The 21640-nt window shown below is 41.6% G+C and overlaps 1 protein-coding gene across 1 annotated transcript; it reads left to right on the top strand.

The window, feature by feature from the left end:
- The first annotated feature begins 2421 nt into the window (after nt 1-2421).
- klf13 (Kruppel like factor 13) lies at nt 2422-20864 on the top strand. Its single transcript, XM_030137254.1, has 2 exons — nt 2422-3271; nt 14306-20864. The coding sequence occupies exons 1-2, from the start codon at nt 2794-2796 to the stop codon at nt 14620-14622; spliced, it is 795 nt and encodes a 264-aa protein (XP_029993114.1). The 5' UTR covers nt 2422-2793; the 3' UTR covers nt 14623-20864.
- Nucleotides 20865-21640: the final 776 nt, after the last annotated feature.

The raw sequence follows: 21640 nt of genomic DNA, 5'->3' as shown, positions 1-21640 counted from the left end.
AACTGGTCACCTGTAAAACGAGCTACAGTCTAATAATGGCAACACCTTCATAGGTCAGAGCTGTGTTTGTCGACTCTTGACTCTTGTCACTTGTCCATTAATTGAAGACAACATTGCCTGCAGTGAATGGCTGGATTTTCCATTGATGTCGGTCGCATAGTGAGGAAGGCTTTGAAATAAGTTACATTCAGAGGAATATCATAAACTTAAATCCTATTGAGACAATATATTTGAGTCTTTAGTGTGCATACATGTTGAAATCTAAAATCATGTGAAACCATCTGAAATAACTCAGTAAAATAAAGTGTTGATGCAAGTTACAAAGGACTTCAAAACACTGTAATAATGATTGCCAATTATGTTTCTACCACTATCCATTCCCTGACTACAATGTAATTAAAAGTCTTTGAGAGGCTGTAAAGCAGAATTATTTTCCCTGTGAGGAATCTCAGCAGGCACAGCCAATAATTTGGCACTTACAAGTATTTGAGTTCTCTGCTGGTGCACAGTATTGTTGGCCAGAGGCCCCAGAGTGATGATTTCTCCAAGACAGTGATGCAAAATATTCAGAGCATTAAGGACATTTTCCTAACAGTGAGCTGCAGCCATTTTGTATTTAAGACAGATCTTGGTAATATTGTCTTTTGCCAGTAGATCAGAGCGGGGGTGTCAAACATACAGCCTGTGGGCCAAAACTGGCCCATCAAAGGGTTCATTCTGGTCCATAGGATGAATTAGCAAAAAATTATACACAAGTCAAGAGTGTCAATGAGTCTTGACAAGTTATACTGATCATAAAGATAAATGCTGTATTTTTCAGTTGCAGATGCCTGTTATTAAATGTTTTGTGCCTTTGTAGATCCACTGTTGTAATGCACATATGTAAATGATAAGATAAGGTATAACATTGTTAAAAATGCACTTAATTTTCTTAAGACATTTCAGATTGTCCATGGTTGTTCAGGTTACTTACATTTTTGGTGAAAAGATAATTTCTTATGAAAACATTTTCATACTGTAATTTTACTTTTTTGCACTAAACCAAGAGAAAAATATTATTATTTATTCTACAATTAGCAATATTATATATTGTAATGCTAGTATTTTGCTAGTCTGGCCCACTTGAGGTCAAACTGTGCTGTATGCGCCCCTGGAACTACAATGAGTTTGACACCTCTGGATTAGATGATGATGGACAAAGTTGCTTCTGTTGACAGAAAAGCATTCAGGGCATTTGTAGGAAATGGTGCATGAGATCTTGCTTCCATTGCTCTATGTTTCAACCAGAAAGCTAGAAAAAAATAATTATCTTTTCCATGAACACAATAAAACATCTGGTCAACTATTTCTGTATTTAGTCTTTTAACATGGACGTAGGTGAGAGATCTGCAGGGGAAAGGTGTATATTTGCAAATTCTGGTATTGTATCACACCATGACTTTGGCATTTACAGCTTTACAAATCTTTTTATTTGTTTGTTTTTTAATAATAGGTCAACAGACAAATACAGAACAGGTATTGGATCCATTAAAAGCCATCAATAATCACATAGCAAACATTACATATACACAGTTGCGGAGAAAATTATCAGAACACCCCTTGTTTTCGTCAATTTCTTGTTCATTGTAATGCCTGGTACAACTAAAGGTACATTTGTTTGGACAAATATAATGATAACAACAAAAATAGCTCAAAAGAGTTTAATTTCAGAGCTGATATCTGGCCATTTTCCCTGCTTTCTTGATAATAACCAAAAATCACTTAAGTTCTTACATCAATAGCTATGGCATTGTACTGACAAAAACAGTGCTTTTAGGCATTCCATGTTTTCTTTTCTGTCTGTTTTAGACACAATGCACACAGGAGTTAGGACTTGATTGCATAACCGTTGTTTCTGATGATTTTTGATGGTCTAATAATTTTTTTCAGCCACTGTATGCACATACAAGCCTGTAGAAAATTTAGACTACAAATACTATAGGTAATAACATATAAAGCAAGACATTATTCACGTATATATGTTCTGTTATTAAAAAAAAAAAAAAAAAAAAAAAAAAAAAAGAGTCCTATGGCTCGGCTGTTACCAAGCTATTCATGTCACATTACGGATGCACAGGGATTTGATGTTTAGGACAACATAAAAGGACCCTATCTCCATGAATCATGCACGCAGACATGGATTTGATGGTGCATTTGAGGTCAAATCACCCACATTAAATATTCCTTTCATCGCATTTTTTTTTCCTACACGTCTCTGCGGTGGACAAGCGTGTCGCCCGTAATATGCATCATCTGAATGCATGGAAGCAACCTGTGGTGAAACTTTCAAGTAACTCGTGCTGTGCGGTGCATTTAGGGACACCCTGTACCCAATGAATGAGCAGCTAGTCTGACGATGCTGCCGAGCGCTGCCGGTCGACACGCCCCCAGCATGGATACAACCAGCAGGAACAGGCGCTCAGGAGACACACTCACTATGCTGGAGAGTGTTTGAAGCAGCGATGGGAGTTAACACATCCAAGTTTCTAGAGTTCCTGTTACCATCGCCGTTGCACTAAACAAAGACTTTGTGTTTTTCTCTCTCGCGCTCTCTCTCTGAAGGGGCTCGTGCGCATTTTTGTCCGAGGCGTTTCTGTCACAGGATGTTGATGATATTGGAAAGCCGGGTAAGATCATAAAGTCAGGTCTCTCTGATGAGAACGACCTCCTCCCTCAACACCACACAAAGGGAACCACGGAACAAGTACTTTTATTTTTTATTTTTCTTCACACGCCATCATTTTTCTTTTTTGAATGTCATTAAGAAGCAGAGGGAGCTGTTTCAAAGACAAAATGGATCACTTTGCAGCAGAGTGCCTTGTCTCAATGTCCAGTCGTGCAATTGTTCACGCTCCAAAAGGGAATAGAGAGATTAAACCAGAAATCCCGTCCTCTTCCAAGAACGGAGAGGAAATTAAAGAGCCTTTGGTAAAAGACAACTCCTCTCTCTTTGTGGTCGCGCGGATTCTGGCGGATTTTAACCAGCAGACTCCCAACAATGTTGCCGAGCAGGCAAAAATAAAGGATGACAGCATGACTAACCTCATAGATGATGGAAACTCTGCCACACCTACCACCATCTCCGATCCTTCGCTCAAACAAAGAGGCAAAAGATCGAGAGGTCGAACTGAGCAAGAATCACCTCAGAAAAAGCACAAATGCCACTATTCAGGTTGTGAAAAAGTTTATGGCAAATCATCCCACCTCAAAGCCCATCTAAGGACACACACAGGTCAGTTGGATTGGATGTTTGTTGCTGTGCTGAACATGACTTATTGCAGTTCCGTTGCTTTGTATGAGAATGGATGAGATGGTTAAAACTGAACATACTGATAAAAAAAAAGCAGTGCGGTTTCTGTTACAGTAAAGCCGATGTTTGTACAGAGGAGGGGACAGACTGTCACTGCTGTGTTTATGGAGTCATATGAGCGGATCCACCCCAGTTGGACTCATTCAGGACTGGACTTTGCAGTATCACCCTAATTGGTGCATAGTTTAATAACTGCATTGCTCCTTTAAGTTGAATAAACTTTGAGAAACGTCCTTTTAATATAAGGGGGAGGGAAGGAGTCGAAAATAGTGCCACTCCCACTCAAGTCTCTGAGCTTTGTCACGGCTTTCCTCTTGCACCCCCCCCCCCCTCCACCTTCTGCATTGGAGCGAGTACAAACCGAAACTGCAGTACAAATGCAGAACAAAATTACACATATCACATTTCCAGCGATCATTAAACAGCATTGATTGAAGTTTGATTTCAGTGGTTTCCAACAACATCTGGTGTGCACTGCATAAATTAGCCAAGTGTGCATGCAAAAAAGTTTTCAGAATCAGTCCAGTAGGTGTACCGTCAACACTGCAGAGAGTAAAGGATGGTAGGGATCCGGTAGGCTGTGTTACATTTGACCTTCCTGAAGAACCATACCTCCACATTTGCTGTGTGCATTCCGCAGGATAGGATACTGAGGGGTGGAAAGAGATGTAGATGAGCTCAAATTGGGGGGTAGATAAGAACTGTGCAGTCTCCTGTCTGCCCAAAGCCCTTTGTTGTGATGTGCCACACCCCCGCTAGACAGACTGCCAGCTGATCTGGCCAGCAACAGACTCGGCTAGCTGAGCCTCGACTGAGCAGCCTTTTCTGCTCTGTAGACTGCAGCTCACACTCCCTCTTCCCACCACTGTGTCCTCCATTCCTCACACACAAGCATCAGCTTAACAGAGCAGAAACAAAAACACACCTCTGAGGCTCACACCACAGTCACCGTCTGTGAACTTCACCCGGCTTCTCAATCTGAACTGAACATTTCAATCAATACTGGGGAAGGAATAGTGGGAGGAACGCCCACTTGACATTGAGCCCCTCTTTGCACACTTCACCCCTCAAGTTTCTCATGATATTACACATTTCTGAGCCATCTTTGCTAATATAAAGTAAGACTACCCCAGGAGCTCAAAATGGATGTAGATCTTTTCAATAATAGGGAATCATGTATTGGTATGCTTGTGCTTTACTCTAGTTATTTCAGTCCTGATGCACATTCAAATGCTGGCTGCAGGTATATATTTGTAAAAATGTGCTATGAAGATGAACAATTGCAATGCATATTCAGAAATTAGTCCATGTCACTCTGCATTATTATTATTTCAGAGTGCAATAACATTGTCTGTGTTCACATGGCATTTTTCATGCAGTTGCATTGTTGTCTGTCTGTCAGCCCAGCCCTGTCAGGTTTTTCCTTTGCCTCTCTTTCTTTCTTTCTTTCTTTCTTTCTTTAGGGATATAGGCTTTGTGATTGGCTTTTTGACTGATAATTAGAGCCATTTCTGTGTATTTGATTGGTGGCCACAAAATGTGAGTCATCTTAATAAAGCTGCCATGTCTCAGCCAAATTTGCGGCAGCGCTTGCAGTGAGCCAGCCTCCAGCAGCTGGTGTGCTTCCCTTCACCCCTGACCATGTGTTTTTAGTGCAGTTTCATTGCTCTGTATTGGCCCTGCCCTTGTGTCTTTGCCTATTAAGCGTTTCCTTTAGCCTGCCTCTGTGCCTTCCCAGGTCTTGCTTCATGATTGGTTTGTGTCCCATAAATTCTGCTAATAATGACTCTTTCTGCTTATTTGATTGGATAGTCCCAGAATGTGGGTCATCTGAGTTCAGCGCGGCTGCCTCAGCCAACCTTGCAGTGCTTTCCTATACAGACTCTCTCAGTGTGCCTCCTTTCAGCCTGTACTAGTAGAGTGAAGAGAGAATGGATTCCAGCTCAGTCAGTCTCAGCCAAACACCACTATCTAATTGACGGGGGAAGCACAGTTATAGACAGTAACAAAGAGCTGGGGACCAGGCGTCCTCACTTGACTTCTGTAACGCCCAAACCCTGATCATCTCAGCTTTTGCAATCGCTCAGTATGAGATTTGTCAGAGTGTTAGAGCAGCTGAAACCTGAGCTATATTGTGTTTCTTAGGCAATGCCTACACTACTTAAAAAAAATCAATCCTATTACTAGTTTAGAATGGGCTTCATCCAGAAACAACATCTTGAGACAAACATATTTTTTTTGTTTTAAAAGATATGTTATAGTGTTTTTGTCTGTGTGTGTGTGTGATTTTTGTTTTTTTGAGGACATTGACTGTCACTTAGTTTACCATGTACATAGTTTTTGTTTTGTTTTCTGAGGTTTTGAGACCTCTTAAAGGATAACTTTCCTGCCAGTCCAGTATTTAGAGGTTATTGGACATTCTTTTGAGGTGCTCAAAGAAGAAATTACAGAACATACACCCCATGGGTTTTGTCAGAAACAGTTCTTGAAATCAGAGCCGTCGTCACTGTAAATCAGAAAGCTGTCAGTAGCAGAGCTTGCAGATTAGCCCAAGAAAACAACATATTCAAAGAATTTAAAGGTGTTAAAATGGTAGGTTCAGGATCAGAGGTTTAATTTTAGGTTTTCTTCTGTAGCAATTGTGTAAGAGTATAAAAGGGATGCTGGGATGTGGCAGACATGGGTGTTCATGCTGAATTCAAATCTTCTCATTATACCGCACTGAGTTTGATGGCGAGGAATCTGCAGCAGTTTAGGGGTCTAAGGTTACCAGACAGCTTTTGTCTGATCTCCTGGTGCGGGAGCCTGGGTGTTTCTGTCTGACACATACACTCTATCCTGTTGTACGGAAAATGCAATCATGTAGCACTGATATATAGATGAACTTGTTTCCAGTTGGAAGAAATGAGGGCAATAAACATGCAACTACTTCTGATTCATTCCTTAAACTTTTTTTACCACAAGCTGGTTTCTTTTCATTCACTCTTTTTTGTTGACTCTTTGTCTTAAGAAGCATAAACGACTTTAACAATGAGGACCCATTTTCCCAAGCACTCTTGTGGTCATGAAGTACATGGTGTTCTCTGAGAGGCCTCATTACTGCGCTCTGGTCATGTCATCCAGACTGCCATCGCCAAAAAGGAGAGATGGCCCCTGACAAGCTCATTACAAGTCATGTCTTCTTCAGAAAGGAGAGCCCAGGCCTTTTGAGGCCCCTGTTGCTGGCCTTCACAAAAGGCCATCTTGTCAGTGTGCAAGACCTATTCGAAAACTGTTCGAATCACCAGGAGGGACAGGGTCAATATTTCTCAAAGACAAAGAGCATAATGACATATTTTACAGTTGGTTTGACATTTTGTCAGGGGCTCTTTTGTCTTCTGCTGGGGGTATCTCTAATACCACGAAATGGTTGTAAAGCCCTTTACTGTCTGTCCTAAAAAATAAGTGGCACCACCTGGCATCACGGATCCACTGCCATGCAGACCTAGTTATTCATCCATGCTTTCTATTTTTAGCCAAATAACTGTGGTTAATGACACTTTTTTAAACATGAAATTATCCCAAATTCCACATGGAAAAAGAAGCAGGAGTCTCTGATTATATATACTGCATCCCTGCCAGTGGTTTTATATTTGGCCCACACCACTGCACAAAGTGCACAGTGTTCCTGTGTGGCTGGTGGCACTGATGAGGTAGCAGGGTGGAGATGGGGTTTTCCTGCTCTTGCTTGAGCCTGACCTTGGCACAGCAATTGGTAAAAACTCTAATGGGGCACAAGAGGTCAGTCTGTCTACCTGGTTTCCAACATCCCTTCCAGTTGAGCCATGTTCCCTCTGACATCTCAGTGAGTGGTGACTTGTGAGTCAGGTGTTGCACAGTCCCCAGTTATCCCAGTTCTTGTAATTTTTTGTTTTTTGTTTTTTAATGAATTAACTGGCGCACAAAGCTATTCGTGTTTCCTGCTGTAAGGGGTTTACCTAAAAGCAGTTGTTATTAATGAAATCTGGCCATGAACAGCATGTGTAGTAGCTCTACAGTATGTCTCCAATAGAAACAAGGAATTAGTTAAATCTACTTTATCCTCGGGATGTAAATAAAACCAAAGCAGAGCCACCATCCTGCTTGTTCTAATCCCTTGGTGTGCTGTTGCTGCTCCATGTAAGACGTCTCTGATGCATGTGCTGGTGTCCATATGCACTCATATGTGTCCATGTAAAGATAACATTTGGAATAACTCTGATGAATGTTGGTCTAACTGTAATGAAGCAGCCAAGCATGCATGGTGGACACTCTGAATGTTGAAAGGGGCCTGTCATACAGTTCCCTGGCTGTGCTGCTTTCAATAGCCCACAGGGCTCATGTATTCTTTAGCTAACCTTGGAGTTCTTCTATAAAAGCAGCTCTGTCTTCTCTCTCCAGCCCCTCCCATCCTTCTCCAGCCTGCACAGCAAAATAGGTGCTGTAGGTGTTGTATTGCGAGGCCGAGCCCCGGCCCCGGCTTGTGGCGTGGTCTTGATTACCAACGGCAGGAAGAGCGGGATACAGACCTGTAGAACGCTGTGCATTTTTTCACCTCCACTGTTCAAAAACCACCAACCGCATCTTGCATGCGAAGGGAGGGATCTGCAGTACAAAGAAGAGAATATACAGTACAGTGCGGCAGGGTGGGGGTGGGGTTAGATTGTAGGATATACACTGTCAATGCCCTCCATTGATGTAGGTCATTTATTCAGCTGCATCTGCAGCTAATCTGATTAACGTTTGAAGGGCTGTGACCTCTTCAGCAGAGAACACCCCTGTCAAACTAGCACTTATAGGGTCCTGTCTAAGAGTAAGGCTCTGACAGTGTCCACTGTGTTCAGCACGGCTTGAATAGGGGAGGAATGGCTGAAATTGCTGTGTAGCTAATGTCAGGGGAAGTGTTTTGTCTCTAGCTGGGATGTTTATGTGCTTGACGGTATGTTAAGGTGTGTCCCCCTTTCTCTGTGCGATAAATCAGACTGTGGCAGAGCACAACATACTGGGGCGTGGCCCTGAGCACAAGATGAAGACTATTTTCTAAAACTCTTGGGGGAAAGAGTGCATATTAATTTCCCTGTGAAACACGAAATGCCTCCTGTACCACCAGATTGCCAGGTACAGTGTTGGGTAGCTGGCACCATCTGCTGTAATCACAGTGGGTTGAGGCCTTTCAAGATCTAGCCGTGGTCTTTGTTTGGTGCAGGTTACTAAGGGTGCCTGTCTCATATGAGCTATAGTGTCAGACTCCATCAGTGGAAAGAGTTGGCATTGTACTACATGAGTGAGAGTCATGGATGATGGGACATCCCTGCTCCCACCTGCAACTGCGGACAAACTGTAAACACCCATTAATGGCTGCAGCTGTTTGCATGTCCTTAGTTAACCAGGATTTAAAAGATAAGGAGACTGTCTGCAACACATCAAGGCTGCAGGTTGTTTTAGAATGCACTCAAGGCTGAAAGAGAGTGCCCACTTTAACTAATTGAGGCAAATGTGATGAGCTAGTCAATGCAGACAAGCCATTCCTGCCTTTCCCGAAAGAGTTAAGGAGAGAAGGGTAATGTATGGCTAAGTATGTGCTGGAATCAGAACGTCACACTCGACCCGTTGCATGTCTGTGGGTGAATGTCAATAGGCCTGTTTTGTGCGGACCAAGGCGAGTGAGTTACGGTTAGTACGCACAGCCTGTCTGATTGAAATGCATTACAGGAGTGCCTCTCCTGCTGGGAGCGAGGCTGCTGCTATTGTTCACAACCTGACAGCTATAGGCCCACAAGGGGAGGCAAGCTATTCAACAGCAAGCAAGGTCCCTCTCAATAAAGACAAAAGATGATAATAGATCAGTGCTTTGCGAAGTTTCTGCTGAAGAAGCTTAAGCCCGTCCACATCACAAGCACCTGACCCACCCAAGGGTCCCTTGTTACTCCTGTAAATTGTTCTTGTTTGAGACAAACATGTTTTGACTGAGAAATTTTCTTGGTAATTTGACTCCTCTCCCACTGAGTTAATCTTTCATAGACAAACAGCCACGTAAACAGTTGGTCCAATCTCTGATGTGTTTCAAATCAAGCAATGCTGTTTTTTTTTCTTCTTTCTGGAAACCACAGAACTTTGTAAGCCTTTGTTGTTATTTTTCCAAAAGTGGAAGCCTACATATGTTACTGTGTGAACAATGAAAAGAGTAGCTACAAAGCCTTAATGTATATTTATTGTTCTGCACACATATGTTTGTGTTTATGTCATCTGGGCATGTGATGGTGCGTGTAGAGGGAGAGGCCGGCTGCGTTTGGGTTAACCCTGTCTACTCCAGTGGTTTATGTTGATGAGGGACCCAGCAGTCATTTTCGTATTATCCAAAATCCCATGGATGGTTGTCTGCTGGCAGAGTAGCTGGCTCCTGGTTGGTTACAGGTCATAGTCTGTTGTAAACACGCAACAAAATTACAGGATTGTGTTGAGCCCTTCCACTGGAGTTTGTGGTGTCCCTCTTATTTCATGTTGCCAAGCTGGCTATGCCACTAAGTCAGTACAGAAATGAGGTAGCTCCAACTCTACTGAGCTGTGAACTACTGTCTGACTGAATTTTATTTCCTCGCTTTGGCTCTGTGCTCTTAAAAAGTCCACACAGGGTTACCTAGCACCTTGTTTTTGTTCTGAGCTCTGTAAAAGATATTTCCTCTTCTGGTTTTCACTCTGCAGTGTGAGCAAAGTTGACTTCAAGGTGATCTCAGATGTATCCACAAGAACAGTTTTTTTCCATCTCACCCTGCAGAGCTATTTACTCTAGCTTTCTTATGGCAGCCTCACATGGAGTTTTCAGCTGTACACCGTTTGAGTTTGGCCCATGCCTGAGGACACACCAGGAATGTTATCTACTCTCGTTTAAAATGCTGGTAGCTTGAGTTGGAGCAGGTGACTTTGCCCAGTTCCTCCCGCTGTTGCTCACGTCAAAAAGCGATTTGATCTCACCCTTGCAGACAGCATCCCTTACACCTGGCAGATGAACTGAGATTCTGTTTCTCTTAACTATTTCTGTGGAAACAAAGGAGACAAACTTATGCAAGATATGAATGGGAGGAGAAGGCAGGGAGAGGAGCAGACAAGAGCAGTTTATTTACTGACCCAGTGGCCTCCGAGGGAACAGTTACATAACAAGAGTACCTGTGACAAAACCACATCGCCTTGGGGGGGGGGGGGGGGGGGGACACTGGTGCTTAGTACAAGTACAGTTGGCGTGCATGATGTAACTCACTTACGGGTAACTGGGTCACTGTGTTCGTTAGGGAAAAGCTTCCCTCATTACTGCCCCTCTTCTCACCCTCTGCAACTGACACATTCTGAGAAAGACAAACCACACCCTGGCTGTGGCATGCTGCCACAGATTGAATAACCATCAGTGGGCCCTGGTGTCACAGTCACCACAGTACCCTGCTGTGACAACAATAGAACTAAATGGGAAGAAGAGCAGGGTAAGGGGAGTAGCTTGTTGCATTTTTTTTCCAGCAGAGATGCTGACTAATAGCTGCAACCTATTGAAATATTGAGGAGAGTGACATCTTCTTATCAGTGGAGGCAACAGCCCCATCATTATTTCAGTTCAGGATCTAAACATTTGTGCCATGAGCCTCCTCACTGGTGGAAAAAAAAAAAAAAAATATATATATATATATATATATATATATATATATATATATATATATATATATATATATATATATCAGGTTCCATTTCCTTCTTACTTTCCCCTTTCCTCATGTTATGAAACAACTGCAACAATTAACTGGGGCATTACATGCTTTTTTCTTTATGTAAGAGAAAAATTCAAGGCTGACATTAAAGCAGCATGACTTTTAATGCATATTCATAGTATGACCTAAATGCCAAAAGGCAATTAAGCATGTGGTGAAAATGGACAGCATTTGCATTAATTCTGCATTTTCTGAGAAGTCATGGGGCTCTAAATAATTTGATGCATCTTGGTGAGTTGCTGTTGGATACCTGATGCTTCCACTATGACTGCATTACTGTATCAGGGCAGTTAGATGGGATATCTCAGCCTAGCTCTCTGGTGTCTGGTTAAATATTAATGTTGTTGGATCCGTTACACTGGTTATTGAGCCTTAAGCAGCCTGCAGAGCTTAGCTCCACTTTTTAGCCAATAACTCATTTTGCAGTGCCAGGTTGCTGCACCGGCTGTTTCTCTGGCTAATAAGGTATGAAATCAGACTAACAGCCTCTTCAATGAGATTAGTGCCTTAAAAGTTAAACTGCCCCTTTTTTCCTTCACTAGATACATGCTATGAGGAAGGTGTAATGCAGAACATGGAAATTAGGTCAAACAACAACAGCATCTTCATCTTTGTGAACTGAAACCCATAAATGTTTGCAGGACATAAGGATGTGTCTCTAGGAGGAGAATAAGAATAGACTCCATACTGTGTAAATTATCACATGCGTGCACATGCATACATACAGTATGTGTCAGTTAGAGCTGACATACACTAAGGCCGGTATCAGCCCGCAGCAACTGTAGTGGGAAGGGCTGACAGAGTTTGTCTGGAGCTGAGGTGAGGCGTCAGAGGCAGGAACACAGACTGGGCTGTCTAGACTTGCTCTGTCTGTCTGCATGTTTTGTAACCATGCAGTATAAGGGGGAGGGACTGAGACAAGTAGTGCACTGAGTTCTTGTTTTTTGAGACTCACTGGCATCAGGTAGCATATGAGTGTTTGATGGTGAACAGCACTGTTTCCATTGTGGCCCAGAGGGAAACCACAGAACAAAGAGAGCATTTGGCAGGCCTGTTCTTATGTCCTCATTTGTCATGCCACCTATAAACATTCATGCATCTCACTGTCTATTCCTCAAATGTCTGGCGTACGTTTGCACGTGATGATTGATTATTTTCTTATACTCATTGAAGAACCATAACATTAGAAGAATATGTCCTGCCCTTCTCTATAGCACTGCAAGGTCACACTGGTAAAATTAGAATGCTGGATGTAGCTATTGTCAGGCAGAAAGTCACTGAAATGGAACTAAAAGGAACACAGTATTAGACATATTGGCCAGTGGATGCAGAACGCTGCATTTAGTCTCCATACACACTGTTTCCACATCAGAATAGAAGGAAACCACAAGATATATAGTACCATCTGGCTTTGAGTAGATTTGTGTCAAAGCCCACTTTTATAGCCTGATGGAGGGGGGAAGGGTATAATTTCCCATGTGCCGAGTCACAGATAGTTGCATGTTGGAAAATGGGCTGGGTAACCATTGTGAGTATGATTAGCATCTGGAGCTTAGATAATTAAACTCTGTCTGCTTCTTTAGTTCTGCACAAATTTTAGGTGATTTACCCCCCCCAAAAAACACACTGCAGCTTTTTGTGACTCGCATATTTCGAATGAGTTCTGAATCGTTCTACATATCTTTCCCCATACCGTATCCAACATTAATAATGACCTTGTGATTGTTACTCCTTAATGACTCAGGCACTGCTATGTACACAAAACAGCACAGTCTTGTTCAGTTGGCCTCGTCTTCTCTGAAAAAATGTCTGTTAGCTATGCATAGCCATGCAGGGTTCATGACTTAGGAACTTGTAAACACCTTATAATGATTCACCTCTGTCTCTGTGGTGAGACGTTTGGTGTATTTAGTTTTGTTAGCTGCTGTCTGTGCAGCAATATGCACACATCTGTGAGTGCCGTTATTATTACATTCTTATTATCAAATATTATCAGTAGAATTTTTCAAAAGAACAGTGTCCTCATGCCCATCACAGGCTTATGTAACTAATCTGAGCAATTTTACCTTTACTCCAGTGGTTCCCAACCTTTTTTGGCTCGTGACCCCATTTTAACATCACAAATTTCTGGTGACGCCAGACATTCAAAATGGAGACTTTTTTTTTTTTTTTTTCTGCAAAAATTAATTTGTTTTTGATCATGTAATAGTTTGCTATACTGTGTTGCAAATAAACATTAATTTTAGATGACATTTAGTCTATACAATGTATATCATTATGGACGAAGGCAGAAAAGCCAGGTGTAGATTACTGCACAAAGTGAGAATTTTATTTTCCTTGGTCAGGATATGTACAGTCCAGCTTGGATTTACAAGGCTGACAATTAATACTGAACAAACAATAACTCAAACTATGAATTATGAAAGAGCTGCAGCATCTGAAACCGACCACAATGAACATTTGAAAGATAAACAGTACCACAGTGCTTCAGTTTCAGCTTCACAGTTTGCCATGTCTTTTATGTATTGGGATTGTGTCTCTCAACTCACCATATATTTTTTATTGGTAAGTTTTTATTTTTATCATTACTAGAAATTTCAGGCGACCCCATTTGAATTCCAGGTGACCCCATGTGGGGTCCCAACCCCAAGGTTGAAAAACACTGCTTTACTGGAACAAATGAATTAATTTAACTCTAGGGTCAACAGCATATCACCACTGAAATTAGAAAAAATATACACAATAAAATACTTAACAATCCCCCCAGTTCATCTTAAAGGCTTGTCAGCAAACATCTTATGATAAAATGTCCCACAGAGATTTTCATTTTAGTGCAGATGCTTCAAATATTAGTTATTGGTTATCACCCATGGCATTGGTTGATCTGTGTTTATAATGTGGTACATTCATTGAAATCTTTAAACAGATTTGTAGTGTCTGCAGTGCACAAGACATGATGTTCACTGATTTAAATGCCACCTCTTCTCTCCCATCTGTGCAGCTGATTTTCATGTCAGTGTGAAATAAAAGGAAGGCAGCAGCTGCTTAGGCCTGAAAAGCGCATTTATTCAAATTAGAAAAAAAAGTGTGACTTTCCTCGTATTTGATCAGCAGTAACGCAAAGTAAATATGCTAAATGTAAGGACCAACGAGCACTAACATGTTTCCTTCCGTCTTTGTGTTGCAGGAGAGCGTCCTTTCCCGTGTACCTGGCCGGACTGCAGTAAGAAGTTTGCCCGCTCAGACGAGCTTGCCCGCCACTACCGCACCCACACAGGGGAGAAGAAGTTCGGCTGCCCACTTTGTGACAAGCGATTCATGCGTAGCGACCACCTGATGAAGCACGCCAGGCGCCACTCAGACTTCCAGCCCGGCATGCTGAAGAGGCCCCACGGCAGCAGCGGCGGCGGAACCACACGTCCCAGCTCCCTCAGTGACTACAGCCGCTCAGATGCCTCCAGCCCCACCCTCAGCCCCGCCCTCAGCCCAGCCAACTCGCCTTAAACTGAAACCCAGTCGCACTTTCCGCCTCCGACCTGCGAGGCCTGTGTTTTCGTCATAACACTTGTGTTGCACAGTTGTCAGCGAACCCCCCCTTGCTATTCCTGCGCTTGCTGTGGTGTACCATAATGTACATAACTGCTTATTGTAGTGCAATTACTTGTGTGATCCTAAAAGAAGGTAATATCTTTCCCAGATGGCAATATTTGCATCCTGTACCATACGTCTGTATTTTTTAGCTTCTGATCATGGCTAGTTGTCCAATGTATGTTTGCAGTCAGCTAAACAAGGTTTAGAAGAGAAAAAACAGACACCCTGACAAGTCTTATCATTTTTTTTTTTGTTTCTTAGTTTTGGTTTATTTATCTTATTTTAAGTTTTAGAACAGGCGTGGAGAAGGGGTACACACACACCTCAGGATTGAAGACAGTTGCTCTTTCTGTAATACCACAGTACTTAGTAGTACTCACATCGACTGCACAATATACTCATCACTTTACTCTGAAATTCAACAGGGGTTGAATTTTACGCCCTGCTCAGGGATGGCCTTGTTAGCTTGAAAGAATGAACACGGTGGAGAGAAACATACAGTACATATATAGCAGCCTTACACTCAACACAATTTGCACTCTTTGTTTTTGTTGGTTTCACGTTTGAGGAAACTAGCCCGACGGTCATACAGTCAGTCATACACAATACTCTTTTTCTGTTCTGCCTCGTGTTCCGGGGATTTATGTCTAATGTAATTGCTGTGTGTTAAGAAATGATCCCCGAACCCTCACCTCAGTCAACAAAACACATCTGTTCCTCCACAGCAATGGTAATATTTATTTACCATTATACTGAGTTGAGTTTGTATTTCATTAAACAGTGGTGTGCAGGGTATACTGTGTGAATCTGCACTGTGGGAGGATCGAGATATTATTGGGTTAACAGTTTTTATAAATATACTCAGTCGAAGAAACTTTAGAACCTTTAAATAGAGACAGTTAAGTTTCAAAGCAGCTGTTCACGCTTTAAGAAGTGGTGCATCATCAGCTAGTAGTTCACACAAATGGACACAAAGGGACTTTAGTTGAAACAATGTTTATCCCTCTCTCAAGCACATAGGAAAAAGTACCAAAGACAAGAGTGAATGAAAGCTTTCTATTCAGTCTTGTAAGCTGCCCTTCATTGAGGCCTGAGGCTGGTGGTTGGCAGTATCGCAGGTAGAGCCAGACAGCCTGCTCTCTTCCCTCCTCCTGGCTCAGCCTTTTGTGGCCTCCCTAGAGGAAACAGCTGCATCCCACAAGAAGCTATTCACAGCCCACAGGAGGAGTGGTAACATGCCATTCCCGGGGAGTCCTTTCTCACCCATCTGGCTCTACCTGTCTTGTCAGAGAATGAGTCCTGTGGTGAACCCTCGGCGCCTGCCAAATTGCAGAATGTTGCCTAACTTGGGGGTCAAATGTAGGCCACAGCGTTGGGCAGAGCGAGGCCGGGCTGCGACACGGTAGAGCACAGAGGGAACAAAGCAGCTATCTGCACTAGACAGGCAAGAGAGGGCAAGTCCTGATAAAAGAGGAGAGGTTTATCATGAGCTGAGCAGCACAGAGGAGGAGACACTCAGTCGCAGGCGCCCCCTTCTCCTCCTCCATCCCAACTCCCTTCCTCCCTTCAACTGTAGAACTGTGAGTGGAAAAAATGCCTGTAATTAGTGGGTTGATCCAACCTACAATATGCGTGTAGAAAGAGAATGAACAACAGTACTACCTAGACGATGTTAGCAGAGTGAGTGGGATGTACCCAACTCCATCCGAAGCACAGGGAGAAATCCTCTACTACTGCTGGAGAGTCAAATTTCACAACGCCGAGGAAAACTCCAAATTAATTCTGATAAGTCCAAGCTCTCAAACAGCTGCTTTAAAACTTCTCTCTCGCAACAAGGGGGCTTTTAAACTGTTGTATAAACATCTGAACCAAAATGAACATATCAGCAAAGTGCAGTGCTCACCAGCCTCACGTCATCCTGCCTGTGAAGCTCAGATGTCCCGTGAGAAAGCTGACTTGTGTTTCTAGACAGACATGCCTCAATAAGTCAGGCAAAAGGCACAGTAAAACCTTCCATGGAAACGGGCACCACTATCAAAACTGCTGCAGCCCCGCTAGTCTGTGTTATGCCTACGTTTTCTTTTAATGCTTCAGCACTACGGTCGGAAATAGTTTCATCCATGCACCATCCACATTGTCGCTGTCATGGATTGCATGTGCTAGCTTCGACCGCCCCGACCCTCACCGCACAGTCTCGTGCTTCACACTATATGCATGTTAACAACTTCGCCCTGAATGCTTAGAGGGTTTTTGAGGCGCTCAAGCAGGTGGAAGTTCATGAATGGCAGGCCTTGTCCTTCGTTCTCCACAGCAGCCATCTCTCTTTAAAGTTGTGAAGAATCCGCTCTGTCACATCCTCCAGAAAGAAAACATCCCTTATTTAGATCAAATGCAGTAGTTTCCTCAAAATGCCACATGTTAAAAACCCAACCCTCTGTAAGATGAACTCTGTTAAAATAGTTTCCAGGCTGCAAGATGACACTTTGAATGCCACAGATCAGCAGCTCTCAGTGAAAGACACACTGAGAGGATCATACATTTACCATTTCTGAAAAAAAAAAGAACTTTGATTTTGACAAACAAACTCCTCAAATCGCTGTTGAGCAGCTTCTTTTGTGGTATCTATCCATGACTTTTTGTTGTAGTCAATTTCTGACTTGGTTTGTAGTGTAATTTTCTCCTGCAAAAAAAAAAAAAAAAATCTTTGTAGCTTACCCTCAAGTAGGTTTCAGTAATCACTTTGAATCCATAATCTGCACATTTACCTCAGGGTTAACATCCGCAAAGCAGATACGGGACAGTTTGTGGATTTTTTGTTGTTGTATGCTAACATCAGTTGCTGCACAAAAATATTTGCCAGCCTCTCTGGTGTTCCTGGGTGCTTCGTGCTCACTGCTGGTCAGTGTCCGACCACACTGGAAACACAGGAACGCCTCTGTATGGGCCCAGCTCCTACCTTGTCTCCATAACAACCTAAGTCTAAGCCTTAGTAAGCGCTGGGCACTCTGGAGCTGATTTCAGCGAAATGCCCCTTTAACAAGCAGACGTACAATAGGCAAAACGAAGCTCCTACAACCTGATGATAATATGACTGTAACAGTGCAAACATCCCAGTCGATCCATCCATCCAGACTTCACCAGTGACATACAGGCCTCCACAGGAAGCGTCTCATAACTTATACTCTCACTGTACCAAATCTACTTGAATAATTCAACACAAAAGGCCATTGAACACAGTTTTGTACATGTCCATTTTTACTGTACTTGCTTTTGTTGTCAAATAATAATGATACACTTAACCTCTCTGAAGAAAAGTGTACTATAATCTGATCTTTTGTTAAGTTTGTTTATGATTTTCTTTTCGAGGTTCTTTTCTTGTCTTCAGGTCATTTCAGCAGTTCTTTTGAACCGAACACAGCATTTAGACTATTTTTATCGAGCTGTTTAAAGGCACCATTTAATCCCATCACTTTAGCCCTGTTTGGGGTTCACCCCTTTAATCACAAATGCTTAATACTCTGATGTCAGGATGCAGGTTAATGCAGTTAGCCTGCCATCCACAGTTCTCCTAAAAAAGAGTTCGGGGGGTATCTGGTGAGACGAGAAAAAACTAAAACTTTCTGACCTCTATGTTTGTCAGTTTCAGATGGAATAATTAATTTTCTTAATTTAGATTCTTTTGAACGTTTTCCATAAGAATAGAGACCACAGCATTGTGAGTTAGCAATGTAGTCATAATTTTTATTATTGCTTTTTTGCCTCATATGAAATGTTGAAGCTTGTATATTTTTCAAAATCATACCTCTTGAAATATTTTGCTTATGTTGTACCTTCATATCTTTTAAGAAACATCCATCATGTAGCTTACTAGACGAGTAGCACAAATGTGCTCATGATTTTATTTGTCCCTACTTGAATGAAAACAAAAGGAAAGAGACACTTTTTTTTCTGTAAAAGAAAACACTGGGCTACATTTTATATTCTTCATCCCGTGTTGTCAGGGTCCTGCACATCCTTGTAGATCTTTTCAGGACATAATGAAATCTTATTTTTGTTATTTTTACCGAGCTCTCATATTTTTGTTGGTTAAAGCATTTTCTCTGTGAGGGATGATGTCAATTGTAAATTACTATGAAACTTCATGTCAGCATTTATAATCCAACCTTAAAACCGTTATCCCAGTTAGATTACAGGCAAAGAAACCACACAAAGACAAGTGTACCAGTGAATATTGTTTTCTCTGAATTATAAAACATGTTTAATGGAATTGATTGTTGCTTGGTATGTTAAGAACTAACATTAATCTTATTTAAAAGCTTTTCATTAATTACATGAATATATCACTGATCAACTGAAATATTCAGAAGGACGGATCTCAACATATGAACATGGTCGATGCAATTGTGTGCCAAAACTATAATGGTAACTACATGATAAAGATGTTGAGGGTAAACGAACCTATCTATTATCAAACATTTAACGAACTTGTACAGTTTTATATAAAGTGTGACATGTTTTTATGTTATGTACAGGATTTAATGAAGCAACTCTGCATATATGATATGCAAGTGTTCTAAGTTTAATATTTCTTTTCTGCTTCATGTAAACATTTTGATTGTGTAGCTTTGTTTTCATTTGGTTCTTGTTATTTAATTTTTTTTTCTTCTTTTTTTGCTGTACAATACACAAGCAATGTATAATGGCTTATTGCAGGTATTTTGACTTAAACAATCTTAATTATAATGAACGCCCAACCATTCCAAAGGATTGAAATTGCATTTGCTATAAATGTGCTGCTTACATCGATCCGATGCATTTTTGTGGGTTTTGAATAGAACTCTTGTCTTGACTGTGAGGTTTTACACATTGTGAGTTGTGCACAAGGTACGTTTCTCATTGTCGACATTTCCCAGGTTAAACCTCTCCTTATTTCTCTGCAGGCTCTTTGTGCAAGCTAAGCCAACTCAACTGAACAACGTACATGCAATAGTCAAAGGTTAAGGACATACAGAGCATGTCTTCCCTCATGACGAAGGCCAAAGGCTTTTAAAGTATGGGGACAGTTACTTGTGTTTAAGAGGCAGCCCGAATAGGATCGAGTGGTTCTTGAGCAGTGAACAGGGAGCTGTATGAGTCTGAAGCTCCACAGATTCAAGTTGTTACCAAAGGCTTTGAAGGGGAAGATGAATGTCGCAGTAATTTTGAACCATGCGTTCGATTTTACATGCTGTAAGTGTTGAACAGTGGATGTTTTGCTTGATATGGACCTTTTTCTACATCTCAGAAAAGTGACTTAGGTATTTTTTTCTTTCTTTTTTTTAATCACTTGAATGAACAAACCCCATGTAATCATAGGAGAAAACTAGCTTTGAGTGAGTACAAGGCGATAAAACAAAACAGACTGAGTGAGCTGGAACATGCAGCCTGGCAGATAGCAGGCCACATCTGGCGGTACTCTTCACTGACCGCGTGGTCTCGCTTCGCTGCCTGATCTGACACTGTGTGGCGTTTGCTCTTTACTGTAGAAAAGCTTACAAAAGTCTTTTTGCTCAAGCGTTGGGAAATGTTTGCCCTTAGAGGATTTATCTGTTCCAGGTTTTGCAGCACATGTTGCTGTCAGTGACCTAACTCTGGTTACAAAGAGAGAACCACCAGCTTTTGGTTGTTTCCTGTACCTGTTTGTCCTCAATGTACCTCCTCAGTGTAATATTGCTCTCTTGATACCTCTGTGTTTCTCCTCTGCCCATCACCATCAGTTGCCTGTTGTAGTGACTCCATGGTGCTGCTTCCCCTCTCAGCACCAGTATAATCTAATCTGTAAATAACTCTCGACTCAGCTATGGCCAGTACATTTTCATATGACCTCACTCTAACCTTCAGGTGTCATTTTATTCTTCTTTCAGTAAACCAAAATCACTACATTCAAGTATTACAGTTGTACAGTTCCTTGGATTCTACACACATTTAATGTGCTGGTCTTAGCTGCTCTGCTGTACCTTTTTATGGCATTATTTTTTACATGTTAGACAATATATTGTGACCATGTCCTATGCAAATATGAAAATAACAGATTGTTGAATAATGTATGTTGTCATAACTTGTATGCATGAAATAGTGAAGTTTACATTTGGAAATAAATTCATAAAATAAGCAGCTACAATTTGTTTTGTGCTTTCATTTGCAATCACTGTATCAAAAATAAACTGCACACATATGAGCCATTGCTAAAAGACGGTTGGGTTAAAGCAATGCAACATATAATGAGGTTAGTTTGACAAAAATATATTAAGTTTGCTAACATAAGCTTATATTTTCAAGTACCACAAATGAAAATGAGCAAGTGTGTTTTATTGCTAATTAACCCTACCTTTTTTATGTGAACAATGAGTTATTAAATGGTTACATTGTCTCACAGTCCCCATATTTCCAAATCATATTAAATGTTGAAGTTGCAAAACAACTATGGGAAAGGGCACATGAGAGGAATAATATTTCTCATTCAAACAGCCTTTTCTCACAAGCCAGCCATGCGCTTCAATATTATTCTTGCAACAGGAAGTACACCTTGTTCCCTCATTGCACCCATGCAAATATTTACAGTAACTGCTGGGGTATCAACAATGGGTGGGGCTCCAAATGCTGGGGACTCCTTCCTTCCTCATTGTATTTGAGGCCAAACAGACTTCTAGATTGTATGAAATTTCCTGTGCAGCGTCAGTGAAGTTTGTAAGTTTTGAAGAATGAACATTTTAGGTTCCCATGTGCAAAGTATATATTTAACTCCTTGTGAAATGCAAAAGCAGACATTTATTATTACTCCATCTGCATTTGCTGCTCTATAAAATCACTGCCAATGTATGTTTATCACTGTCTTAAGCTAAGTGTGCCCACCAGCACCAACAGAGATCACAGGCGTGCCCTTTCCTGCTCA

Source organism: Sphaeramia orbicularis, chromosome 6 (assembly GCF_902148855.1).
Source record: "Sphaeramia orbicularis chromosome 6, fSphaOr1.1, whole genome shotgun sequence".
NCBI lineage: Eukaryota > Metazoa > Chordata > Actinopteri > Kurtiformes > Apogonidae > Sphaeramia > Sphaeramia orbicularis.
Note: the sequence above shows the minus strand (reverse complement) of the source record. Positions and strands in the feature narration are given on the sequence as shown.